We start from the raw sequence: 13,380 nt of genomic DNA, 5'->3' as shown, positions 1-13,380 counted from the left end.
CGGCAATAGGAACAATAATGATGAATCTTATTTTATATTTCCAGATACAAAGTAAATTAAACTGGAGTTAAGTCTGTGGATGTATCAGTAATTTAACAGTAAAAATACTGTAGGGATGTTGGATGTGACAGACTGATAATACCCTGGACAAATCTTCTGGAATTAAGATAAACTTTACTGAATTAAGTTATACCTTATGAATTAGGTTTAATACCTTTGGGGTCTGTTGTATTAAAAATGCAGTTATGGTGTGTTATTGTGGCATTGTATGTACCTTCTCCAGTAGGAGGGAACATTAATGTCATTCCTATTACCAGCCCTTTGAAGACACCCCCAGAAAAGTGTACATACACTAGTTCACACTGGATTCTTCAGGAACTACCAGACAAAGAAGAGTAGCCATGTTAGTCTGTATCAGACAAAGAAAGGATTTTTGGATAAATAACCTGGTTTTAAATTGGCTCAGGGCCTTCTTCCTGATCCAGAAAAGGGACAGGCCCTTGGCTCATGGATGCCCTAAACCTTAAGGAAGGGCTGTGTGCTTGCTCTGTTGAACTTGTGACCACCAAGGGCACCACCTCTACTTTACGGGGTTTTAAAGGAGGGCTCCAGCCAGAGCCTCAAGCTCCCCATCTGTAAAAGGGGCTAAGGAGACTGACCGCCTGTGCACGGCGCTGTGAGCACTGTGGCTGAGCAGGGCTAGGTAAGGTGGTGGGGACGCGGCGTGGGGGGGAACGGGTGTTTTTGTAGAAATCCCACTTGCAGGTGGTGGAGAAGGAGATAGCGGCAGGTGAGGCGGCGGAGGCGCTGAGACTATTATCTTGAGCAGGGTCTCAGCTGGGGGAGAGGCGCTGTAAGGAACCAGAGCCGAGCCCAGGTTGTTACACAAAGGGCCCTAGCGAGAGGGGCCCGCGCTAGTTGCTCCGAGACTGGAGCCTGGAAAGCGAAAGCGAAACGAGAGCTGGAGCCCGAGGGAGGGGCTGCTGTGAGGAGCGCGCACGCGCTGGAAAGCCCCTCTCCGCTCGGATAACCTGTCAGTGGCATGTCTGCCTGGTGACGAATGATGCGAGAGGCCTCACCCCGCTGTGATTGGCCCGAGGCCGGCAGGGTATAAAAGGCGCTGGCGGGGCACGGGGGCGGTAGTTCGCTGAGAGTGATCGCGGAGGAGCGCGTGTAGCGGGAGCCATGGCACGGGGTCTCGGTGTGCTGCTGCTGGTACTGCTTGGTCTCGCCGGCCTGGAGGCAACCACAAGTGAGACCCGCTCCGTGCTGCGCCGGGACCGTGGGGTGGGGGTGTGAGCCTTGAGACCGGCTCCTGGCCGCGCAGTGTTCGAGCCAGCTGGGGGGTCCTGCCAGGCAGCGGGGGCGGCTCTTAGCCGGGGAGCCGGGCCATGCTCCGAGCCTGGGGGCGACTCCCGCTTCAGGTGCGCGGGGTGCGTCGAGTCCTGTACTGGCCCGGGCGGGGGCACCTCCCCAACAGCCCAGCCCGGGAGTGGGTCCCCCGGGCGGTGTTCAGCGCCCCGCGACCCCCTGGCTGGGTTGTTGGCGGAGTCCGCTGGGGCGGGCGGCTCCGGCTGGCCGTGCGCCAGGGGCTTTCCGGGAAGGCGCCTGATGGCGCTGCCCGCCTGGCTTTCGCTTTTGGTTGGGAGCGGGGCGCCTCTGCTGCGGTGGTGGGAGGGCGCTGGATGAGCCCCAGCACCGGGTTAGCCCCCGGCGGGAGCCCCCAGGGCTGCGTTCATACTGAGGGTGCCCTGGTGTGGCTGTAGCCTGTGCTCAGAGAAGTGGTGCTGCGGTGGGGACCCCACCTCCCTCCGTGAGTCTGGCTGGGCCAGCAGGAGCCAGGTTCCACTGACCCTGCTTGCAATAGGGTGACTAGATAGCAAGTGTGAACAATTGGGAAGGGGGAGTGGGGTTATAGGCACCAATATAAGACAAAGCCCAGAATAGTGTGGCTGTCCCTATATAATCAGGATATCTGGTGATCCTAGCAGTCAGGGAGGTGCTGGTCCTACGCTGGCAGCAAAGCTGCTGTTGGCGTAGGCTGTCTGCACTGGGACTGTGCCCGTGTAGAGGCTCTAGCTGTGTCTATGCTGCCGGGGTGGCTGGCATGTTGATTGGGCTAAGGATTTTTCACACACTTATGCATATAGCTAGACTGATATGTTGTATCAGCTGTGCCCAAGCTGTGCCCTTATTGTGCTGCAGTGCCAGTCCTGCTTGCGCTCCAGTAGAACTCAAGAGTGTTGTGGAAAAAGTCACCCACGCATTAATTTTAGTTCACAGACTCAAGCCTAAGGCCCGTTTATTGCAATACCTACCAACGCATTGGGGTAGCAGTCCAAAAACTTTCACACCCGAGTTACCAATTGACCAGTCAACCACACACCTCATTTGGAACCAGAAGTATATAATCAGGTAGCAGAGATAGGATGTGGGGGGAAGTAAATACTGTATAGTACAGTACTGTTAAATGTAAACTACTAAAGAACTAAGGAAAATCTATTTTTTTGACAAAGTAAGGAAACTGTTTCTGGGCTTGTTTCATTTACATTAAGATAGTTAAAAGCAGCATTTTTCTTTAACTTTATACAGCTTTGAAACTTACTATGCAAATGTTCAGTTGTAAACTTTTGAAGGAACAACCATAACATTTCAGCATTGTGAACAGCCTCCTATTCCTGCGGTGTTCATAACTCTGAGGTGCTACTGTACTAGAGCTTTAAAGGCTCAAACTCTAGCAAGCTGCCATTGTGCCCTGGCTTGGCTCTTTGAGTCGTTAGTGCACAGCTGGTGGAGTCTCCCTGGGGGGAGACAATTACAGAGCTGAGTGACATCCTAGCTGCTGTTCTTTTCTCAACTTCTTCAGGTTCCCCCAAAGTACATGTGTACTCCCGCCACCCAGTGGAGGATGGCAAGTCGAATGTCCTGAACTGCTATGTGGAGGGGTTCCACCCCCCGAACATTGAGATCACCCTGCTGAAGAATGGTGTTAAGATGGATGCCATGGAAATGTCTGACCTTTCCTTCAGTGACGACTGGACTTTCCAGCGCCTGGTGCATGCCCCGTTCACTCCTAATGGGAAAGATTCATATGAATGCAAAGTGGAGCATAGCACCCTTACAAGTCCCAAGAACGTCAGATGGGGTGAGTATTTCACTACTTCCATCTTGTTCACTTCATCCCTCAGGAATTGTACACTGGATTTGGATTCTGTTGCTACTGAGATCCTGCACTCTGCCAGAGATGCAGCTTGCCTGCTTAGTCACAAGTCCAGTGTGGTGTGGTTGTTGTGGGTTTTTTTTTTTTTTAATGTAATAGGGTGAGTTCCTGAATTCTTGTTTCTAGAGACCTTTGGCTTCTTCCTAGGCTCAAGTGAAATAATTTGTTTCTAGCTGCCAAAGGGAACATGTAAATGAATGCACTGCATTGGAACATCTGATAGTAATGGAAAGAGGGAGAGACTAATTTCTGGAATAGTGGAGGTGCTGTAGATCAGATCAGGCTATATCTACACTGTGGACCTTACAGGTACAGCTGTGCCACTGTAAGGTCTGCCATGTAGCCGGCATAATTAACCCCCACCCCCACCCCAAACAAGCGGTGTTAGCTAGGTCTGCAGGAGAGGCCCTCCTACTGACAATAGCATTGTCCACACCAGTACTTTTGTTGGTGAAACTTACGTTGGTCCAGGGTGTTCTTTTCACACCCCTGATCGACAAAAGTGCTAGTGTAAACATAGCCTCAGTTAGCAGAGCTCTGGGGAAGGTGTGCACAACCGCTGCCTGTCCACTCTGTACCTGACTTTAATGTTATCATAGTGTCTTAATGGTATCTTATTCCCTTATATACCTCTCTAAATAAAAACTGCCTGAACAGATATGTTAGATGTAACTTTTTATATGACTTGCCTGTTGAAAAAGGGTAAGTTATTAAAAGAGCAGTTTTTGTCAGAGAAACCATTTTCAACCTCAGCCTGGTCTTTTACTTTGCTGTCCTGTCTGCAGGCTTTTCCCTATGTTTCTTTGGCTGGGTCTACACTACCCGCCTGAATCGGCGGGTAGAAATCGACCTCTCGGGGATTGATTTATCGCGTCCCGTTGGGACGCGACAATCGATCCCCAAATCGACGCTCTTACTCCACCAGCGGAGGTGGGAGTAAGCGCCGTCGACGGGAAGCCGCAGAGGTCGATTTTTGCCGCCGTCCCTACAGCGGGATAAGTCAGCTGCAATACGTCGAATTCAGTTACGCTATTTGCGTAGCTGAATTTGCGTATCTTAAATCGCCCCCCCCCCCCCCCCCCCGACGCCGTACATCCCCCTCCCCCCCTCCCCCCCCCCCCATATTTGATACATAATCACCAACAATAAAAGGTCCAGGACTTTGAATTTGTTTGTCATGCTTGTGATGCCAGGGTGGAACGGAATCCAGTTGACTTCTGCTTGCTGGGAGGAGGAAACCTGATTAGTTTAGGTGAACTAAGCAAAGATGCTTAGGACAGTTGGCAAGAAGATGAGGGTGTGGTGTCAGTTTATTTTCTGGCCCAGTCCATAATCCCCTAGCATGAGCAGTGATGGCTTATCACCGGGCATCTCTCTGGCTGCTGGAGTGATAGAACTCTCCCGGCTCTGTGTTTAGAATTGTTGTGATTGGTGGGAGGATTATTTGTGCAGCACAGCAACGTCTTGGAAGTGAAGGCTAACATCCTGTCATCCTCTTTTTGTAGACCCAGATAATTAACCTGCTTCTTAGACGCATATGGTAAGTTATGGATATTTCGTTTCTTGCTGTCAAAGTGAGTTTGGTGCTAGACTGATCTTTAGGGCTTGACTACATTATCCGCTGGATTGAGGGTCAGCAATCGATCCAAAGGGGGTTGATTTATCGCATCTAGTCTAGACATGATAAATCGACCGCTGAGCACTCTCCCGTCGACTCTGGTACTCCACCAGGGTGAGAGGCAGAGTCGACGGGAGAGCATTAGCCGTCAACTTACTGCAGCAAAGACACTGCGGTAAGTAGATCTAAGTACATCAACTTCAGCTATGTTATTTATGTAGCTGAAGTTGTGTAACTTGGATCGATTTTCCTGCCCCCAGTGTAGACCAGGCCTTAGGCTGAAGCCCAAGGGAAGGAAGCAAAACGCCTGCCATGCTGAGGCAGAAAGACAGGGAGAAGATAAACAGGCAGCTCTGTGTCTAGCTTATTAGGTGGTATGCGTGTGGCCTGAAATTGTTCCACTTCTTAGCACTGGTAACAATATCATGCCCATATGGAGACTACACTTGCTTGTCCAAGGATTAGAGAGCAGCCTTTTGAAGCAAAAATTATATTTTTTGCAAGGCTTATGACTTCACTTGGCACCTGGAAAGAAGGGTTCTTATATGTCACAGGGTCTGCTAGTCACCAGACCCCATGGTGTTTTCTCTTGATGGGTGGGGAGAGGTGGATTTGACATTTGCCAGTCCTTGCTTATGGTCTAGCTATATCTCCTGGGAGGGATGGCTAATACTGCATTAGAGTTAGAGGGACAGCAGTCACTGTAAGGCATCATTTTTGGGCGGAGGGGGGGCAGGCAGTGCTGGAGCAGCTTTGAGTTGGTGAATGATAACAAATGGCTTAATGTACAGCACCAGCAAATGCAGTACACCAAATGTGAACAGGTAAGAGGTGTTCAGTGCCTTAAACTGTCTGAGAATGTGACTTTGGAGGTGCAGCTGCTCTTAGAATCTATGAAGTCCAGAACCTGTTAGGGTTTATACTAGTTGTTTGCAGATGGGATCTCTGAGCCAGGTTCTCCCTTTCAGATTGCTTATTCTTTATGATAATATAAGCTTTAATAAAAAACCATCTTTTTTTCCCCCCTCTTTTCAGGTCTGAAGAACTCTGCCTTGCAATCTGAAATCAGCTTAAGCCCTAACCTGTTTTCCTCTGCGCTCTTCATACCCCACGCTCACTTTGTATTGGAGCTGAATGTCTAGCTTTTAAGATAATGCTAAATAAATTGTGTGGGGGTGGTCTTTTGTAATTAATAATCCGCTAGTGTGAAATGTTAGATTTGAGTCTGGGGCCCCCTGTGTATGGAGTGTGACATTACAGCTGGCCTCGCACCAAAATTCTCGATGCTCTGTCTGGTTAGGTGGGGGGGAAAAAAACCACTTGGGTAATCTGGTGGTGGACATGTTATAGAATCATTATAGGTCTTATGCAAAGATAAGCCAATCTTGTATTGGGCTGTCTGGTGGGTGTGCTACTGCTAGTTAAAATGACAGTTGTAAAGTAAATCCTAAACATATCTCAGGGTCTTTAAGACCCACGGATCCTTCTTCTAATCCAGATATGCTGTGCTCATGGTATTGAGAGAGATTGAACTGCAAATTTGGAAGAGTTTTGTCTTTCCAGTAGCTCCAGAACATAAGAGCTATAACAAGGTCCCAGCACAACCTATGTGTAGGCAGCAGCAGTCTTCGCCAGGGATGGGGGCAGCATTGAGGGCTATCAGGGCCTGAGTGCAACATGTGTTAAGCCCTTTGGGGTGAGCAGTAGTAGAGCTTTCAAGAACAGCTCTTGGCTACAGCATTTCTTACTATAAATGCCAATCAATAAAATTATTGCCAGTTTTAAGCAAAAAATCTGTGTGCAAGTCTGTTAAACATTTTTGGACAATCTCAGTATGGAACTGCTTTACTAATTAAAAGGAGAGTGTAACACTTTGTATGGTTCTTAATTGTATATAATGTTTTGTCTTAAATATATTTTAAAAAAATCAACCCTGTGGAAGTTGTGATTTCTTAAGTCGAAGAAAGGACATTTCTTGTCTTGCATCGGATACAGCATGGCATGCAATATAATCTGTCAATGAATTGGTGTCCCTGCTGTAAGAGCAGCTACTCAAATCTTTTTTCCCCCTTTCTGATAAAAGTAAAAGGAGGAGATTGTGTTCCTGATCCATATGATCATTAACTTCTCAGCCTTGCCTTCAAATCCTGCACAGCTCTGCTCCTAACAATCCTTTGCTTTCTCCTCAGCTCAGAAGGACTGACTCCAACCACAGCACCTGTGGGGGATGATCTCATGGAAGTTTTATTAGCATGCATTTATGTTTTTATTATTTAGCATATTTTCTGAAGTGCTTTTACCTTAAGAATAAACATGCTTGCTTAGAATGAGCTGTGTGGTAACTAAGTGGGCACTTATGCTATTTTATCGCCTCTGAAGAGAGCAAAAGCGCAAACACCAACCTGTATGAGGCAGTCTAGCTTGTTGGGCATAACAGTGTAGGCAAGGAACCATGCAGTCTGGAAAAACCCTGCTTAGGAGGGGAAGAGATAGGGTCTCTACCTCTGAGAGGTGACGGCTGAGGAACCAGAAGCCCAGACTGGGAGCCTGTGCTGGACCATGGAGTGGAATACAGGTGCATTTTCCAGCCTCTGCCCTTGCACAAACTCCTATAAGACACCCCCATGACCATATTTCTGTATGGGTCAAATGAATCATGATCCTTGTGTTTCTGGAACACCCAACCTCACTATAGGGAGGGGCAGTAGTGACCAGACAGCAAGTGTGGAAAAATTCAGGATGGGGGGGGGGGGGAGGTGGTAATAGGAGTCTATTTAAGAAAAAGACCCAAAAATCAGGACTGTCCCTATAAAAGCAGGACATCTGGTCACCCTAAGGAGCAGAGCTATGGGAAGAAGACTGGGTCAGTGGAGTTGAGACATTGTCAATAAGGGTGGTCTTCAGACAACTTTTCAGAAGGATTTTGAGTGAGTCAGTTCTTCAATGAAAGGAAAAGACTTGTTTGAAGACAAATGAAACAAATACAGGAGTTACTTAAGGAGGTCTGATTGTTGAGGTTACCCTGGATACTGCCAGAACAATACAAATGTCCCACCTGTAGCTCTGAGAAGGTGTAGCATTCAAACAGACTAGCAGATACTCTTCTTTAAATAAAAGCTGTTGCCAGATGTCAGGAGAGTAAACCACCATGTAGTTCAGCTGCTTTGAATTTCTTGTAGGGTTTTTGTTCCTGGCTCTTGGAGCCTTGCTGGGAGAATAACACAAGTCCCTTAACATTTAATTAAAAAAAAAAAAATTAAAATGACTAAAGCCTTCATGCATAAACTTATAAGTTACACTAAGGTCTGTTCAGTTCTTTCAAAACAGAAAAATAAAGTGATAAGATTTAAGCCCGAGGTGGGGAAACTACCACGCGTGGGCCACATCGGCCCCGTGGGACCGTCCTGCCTGGCTTGCCCCCGGCCCTTCCTCTACTGTTCCCTCTCCCCTGCAGCCTCAGCTTGCTTGCTCTAACAGCGAAGCAATGCTCTGGGCGGCAGGGCTGTGAGCTCCTGGGGCAACGCAGCTGAAGAGCCCGGCCTGACCCAGTCTCTGTGCTTCGTAGCTGCTGCGGCGGCAGTTGGCTGTAGTGTTGCCAGCCACCCATGCTACCGGCAGCACAGTAAGGGGGTAGGGAGCGGGGGAGGGAGGGGAGGTTTGCATAGAGGGCAGGGGAGTTTGGAGTGGGGGGCAGGGGTGTGGATAGGGGTCAGGGCAGTTGGGAACAGAGGGTTGAATGGGGGCAGGTGTCCTGGGGGGCAGTCAGGAAGGAGGGGGGGTTGGACGGGGTGGCAGGGGGGGTTGGATGGGCCAGGGGAGCCATCAGAAATGAGAGGAGGGGTTGGATGGGGCGGCAGGGGTCTGGGGGTGGTCAGGGGACAGGGAGCAGTGTGTGTGGATGGGACAGGAGTCCTGGGGGGGGGGCAGATAGGAGGTGGGGACTGGGCCATGACCCCCTCTCCTAACCGGCCCTCCATACAATTTACAAAACCTGATGCGGCCCTCAGGTCAAAAAGTTTGCCCACCCCGATCTAAGCAGTTGGGAAAGAAACAGACAAAAATGGAAACTAGATGAGAGAAATTCATCAGTTTCTCTAAGTTTTATTCAAGTGAACAATCCACTTTATACAACTGTTTTTTGCTTTAAGATAACTTGCAAAAAAAAAAAAAAGCGCTTTTATACAAACATGCTTTCTCACAAGTGTAGTTGTGCTGTGTGATAGAAAGGCAGACTGGTCCAGGCCTGGTGAGCCCATTCCACCATGGAGGGAGAGCCAGGGTTCCTTTCTCCTACAAACAACTGCCAGAGCAGTCAGCAGCAAAAGCCAGGCTAGTATCCGGTTTTGCGCTGTTCCTCAAGCGTTCAGGTATGTCAAGAAACAAGATTCTGGAAGGAATGGCATCAAAAACAGAGGTTCTAGCCAGGGGTGGCTCCAGGCACCAGCGCACCAAGCGCGTGCCTGGGGTGGCAAGACACGGGGGCGGTCTGCCGGTCACCGTGAGGGCAGCAGTCAGGCTGCCTTCAGCGGCATGACTGCGGGAGGTCCGCCGGTTCTGCGGTTTCGGCGGCAGGTACACCAAAGGCGTGGAACCGGCAGACCTCCCGCAGGCATGCCACCAAATCTGTGTTACCAGCGGACCTCCTGCAGGCGTGCCACCGAAAGCCCCCTGACTGCCGTGCTTGGGGCAGCAAAATACATAGAGCTGCCCCTGGTTCTAGCCCCACTAGAAGTTGTTTGGCTTGATGGAGAAATTACACCTCTACCCCAATATAACGTGACCTGATATAACATGAATTCGGATATAACATGGTAAAGCAGCGCTCCGGGGGGCAGGGCTGCACGCTCCGGCGGATCAAAGCAAGTTCAATATAATGTGGTTTCACCTATAAAGCGGTAAGATTTTTTGGTTCCTGAGGACAGCGTTCTATCGGGGTGGAGGTGTACTGGGTGAAATCCTATACCTGTTGTGATCATAATGGCCCCTGCTGGCCTTATTTTCTGAAAAAGCCAATATTTTTGTTCAGTGTAAAAAAAAAAAAAGAGCAAGTGCATAATAAGGAACTAATATGGGGCAGGGCCAGAGCCCAGGATGCAGGGCACCATAGTGATTGCAATGTTTTCCATGCGATCTGATAGTGTGACTCTAACAAGCTTGTTGAGGCAGAACAAGCGTGTATGAAAGACATTATGGAATTCCATCCCTCTGGTTTGAAAGGATGTGACAACTTTTTCCCATTTAATCATGAAATTATTTTTAACAGATAAGGAAGACGACAGACATTACTTTGTACAATCTTCTCATCCCATTTCAGGTTTTGTATTTGAACACGGCATTTGCTTAAAGAGGCTCTCTAATTATGGAAATTTTAAGCTCAGGCTGAGTAAGAAAACTCTTTCTGAAAACACAGGAATAAAGAAAAGTCTGGTATATTACAATTGTCGATGCTCTGTAAGAGACAGGAATTTATCTGTATTTTAAAACCAAGAAAAGTGTATCAAATAATTAAACCCCATTCTTCTTTTCTAACCACCTAAATTAGCAGGGACAGAGTGAGTATAAATGTATTTGGTTACTAATCACTTTCCTGCATTCTCGCACATTAGCAGAGGGTGGCAATCTCTAGGTAGCAAACACTGTAGGGAAATGTTAGGCCTTTACCAATAAATTGTATCCTTTGAAAGTTTAAACAAAAAATTCACTGGAATGTTTCTATTGAGGTGTGAGGCTTAGCAAAAGTTTGTTTTAACTGCAACTACTTTTGGGTCTAAATTTATCTGAAAGTTCACCTTTAATTACTTAATATGCAAGTAACACTTTTATTATTATGTAAGTAGTAAACATGAATACATTAGTACTACTGCCCATCTCTCTAGCCATAACTTTTCTCCCCAGGTTCCTGTGACCTCATGGACTCAAACCAAGCAGTTAATGTTTGCACAGCACTTTTAGGATATTTAAGATTGTAGAAATGCTGAACATTATATTAATTAATTACTTTCATTAGGAAAAATGCTATCTGCCCATATGCCTCCCACTGACTAGCAGACTTCCCAATAGTTGTCCCAGGTTTAGCAGAACGGTCTTGCTTTGACACCCCCCCCCCGGCCCCCCTGTCCTGGTTCAAGTGGCTCCTGCCCCACAGGGCTTGGTTCCCCGCTCCCGGTATTACAAAGTGATCCCTGCCCCACTGGGCTTGGCTCCCCGTTCTAGGTATTACAAAATGACCCGTGTCACACAGGGGTGGTCAGGTTTGGCCTGGCCTGCTGTTGGCATATATATATGTGCGCATGCCCAGGCTAAATTTGAGTGAGTGGCATTGTGACCTGGTGCATGGGGTGAGGGGTCCAGACCAAACCTGAGCAGTGCTATGCACTTGGCCCTGGTCATAATGCCCAGGGTGGGGTGCTGAGCCCTGCCAACCCCACAGGATAGGAGCCCAGGAGTTGCTGCTGTGGGGTGAAGGTGGGGCAAGCTCACTCTGTAACTTCTCTCCATCTCCCCACCCCCAGGGCTTCCCACCCCTCCCTGGGGTTAGGACCCATCCCAGAGTAACTACTTGAAATGTTGGGCTGTGTGGATTAGTGTGTAGGGTTGCCGCCTCTCAGCTACAAAAACCCAGGCCATCCGAACCATTTCATCCAAGACAGCTACCCAAGCCAAGGGGCCAGTCTGGGAAAACGTGGATGGGAGAAGCCCTACCTTGCTGGTCCTGTTTTCTAGAACCTTCTCCTCCATGGGAGGGAACTGAGTAACTGCCATTCTGCCTCTCGCTAACTGCCATCCTCTCTGAGAAACCTCCCTTGCACTCCACGCACCCCTCAGAACACCGCCGGTCTGCTTCAAGGTCACAAATTCCTCAGCTTTCCCAGCGTCTGCCTCCCCCAGCCACTCTCTTCCAGCATCTGCCCCCAGGTCCCTGGGGAACTACCTGCCCCTCACCACATGCTCACCCTCTTCCAGAACCTTGCCTGTGCCATTTTCCTGTGGCATCGCTCACTAAGGGGCCTGCTTGGCCAGACCCAGTGACTTGACAGCTGCCTCGTTTGCAAGTCTCCCAAGTCCTCCACATGGGCCTAGTCCAGAGCTCGCCAATTGCCATCTTCTGAGGATAAAACTCCTCCCTAGATTCATTGGGCCTAGTCCCTAGGATCTGTTGAGACCGATCGCCTTGGGGTAGATCTCCACCACAAACATAGAGGCCTAGACTCTGGGACTCATGGACATCCATCACCTTGCTGAGTGATGTGTGGGGGAGCATGTGTGCAGTATATCTGGATGGGGAGGGGGCATCTCCTGTGGAATAGCTGGATGTGGGGGGTAGGCTGAGTACCCTGAGGTGTCTCTGGATGGGGTGATAGGTGTACCCTGGACCGCGGTGTCTCTTCAGCAGAGCTGCTGACTTTTCAGACTGCCTTCCTCCAGCCTTTAGGCTCTTCACACCATTCCCTCCTCCTCCCTTTGCTCTCCCTCCTCCCCCCCCCCCCCGCTGCTGTTTCCTGCAGCTCTGCGCCTGGTGTGCCATGCACACAGTCTGGCCTGGGAGGGAGCAGAGAGGAGCTGCCTTGTCTCTACCTTCCCCTTCACTCTGGGACCACAGAGCCATGGTGCAGGCTGCCAGCAGACTCAGGGCTCTGCTCAAGGTGGCTGCACAGCCTGGGACTTGCAGCTGCATGGGGGTAGGCCCTGGGGAAGAAAGGATAAGAGCAAAACAGGAGACCTCCCACTCCCTCTCCACTGTGCCGGAAGAAGAGGAAGCTCCTCCGGAGGACTAGAGTGAGGAGAAGGAGGGGATGGCTGAGGAGCTAACCCCTTGAGCCTACCCATGGCCGGGGGGAGGAGGAGCAGTGAAGGGGATGCACCCTTAAGGGGCCATGAAGCATGGAGAAGTAGCAGAGGGCAATTTCTCCTTGTGAATCTTGCCAGGGCCTGAGGTAGGAGCAGCAGAAGACCCAGCACCTAGTACAGGATTCTCTCTTTATGTTGAGATTCTGCAGGGGATTTTCAGTGGGCCCTAAAGTGTTGGTACATGTTGAAAAATCCTGAGTGGCCAATAGCAAAGTGTAACCTACTGGTTCCAGGTGTTTTTTTAGTTCTCCGTTCTGGCTGGTCCTAAGAAAGATGATAAAAGCCTACTAGTGCAAGCGACTAAAAGCAGTGCTACCTTAGTTCGAATAGCTGTGACTCACATTTTGAGTACTGAAGATCTGGGATTCAGTCTCCATTGCTGACCAGTGTGGAGTGGGAGGAGTCATTACCATATCAGAGATTATTGGTTAGTGCAGTTGAGCTACAAAACCGAGGGTTGCTAGTTTAAGACTGTAGAAAGATAATTTAGATTGGCTTTGCTTTTAAAATGATTTCCTCACTGAAGAAGCAGTGAAAAATACATCTATGGACCTACATTTCCAAATGTGACTTTTGCGTGCCCAGCTGGAATGTGATGGTGTCTGGGGTCTATCTGGAAACTGGGGCTTCTCGAGTCTATGTGTGGAATGTAGCTGTGTAGTGGTGAGTTGGGGTGTCAAGGACATACTTAGGG

General features: G+C 49.2%; 1 protein-coding gene across 1 annotated transcript; it reads left to right on the top strand.

Annotated features, from left to right (window-relative positions):
* Window positions 1–1,103: 1,103 nt before the first annotated feature.
* On the top strand, window positions 1,104–6,769 carry B2M (beta-2-microglobulin). Its single transcript, XM_034784317.1, has 4 exons — window positions 1,104–1,252; window positions 2,867–3,145; window positions 4,726–4,760; window positions 5,874–6,769. Exons 1-3 carry the CDS (start codon window positions 1,186–1,188, stop codon window positions 4,737–4,739), a joined length of 360 nt encoding a protein of 119 aa, XP_034640208.1. The 5' UTR covers window positions 1,104–1,185; the 3' UTR covers window positions 4,740–4,760; window positions 5,874–6,769.
* Window positions 6,770–13,380: the final 6,611 nt, after the last annotated feature.

Source organism: Trachemys scripta, chromosome 10 (assembly GCF_013100865.1).
Source record: "Trachemys scripta elegans isolate TJP31775 chromosome 10, CAS_Tse_1.0, whole genome shotgun sequence".
In the NCBI taxonomy this organism is placed as follows: Eukaryota; Metazoa; Chordata; order Testudines; family Emydidae; genus Trachemys; species Trachemys scripta.
This window is presented reverse-complemented; position numbering and strand designations above follow the sequence as displayed.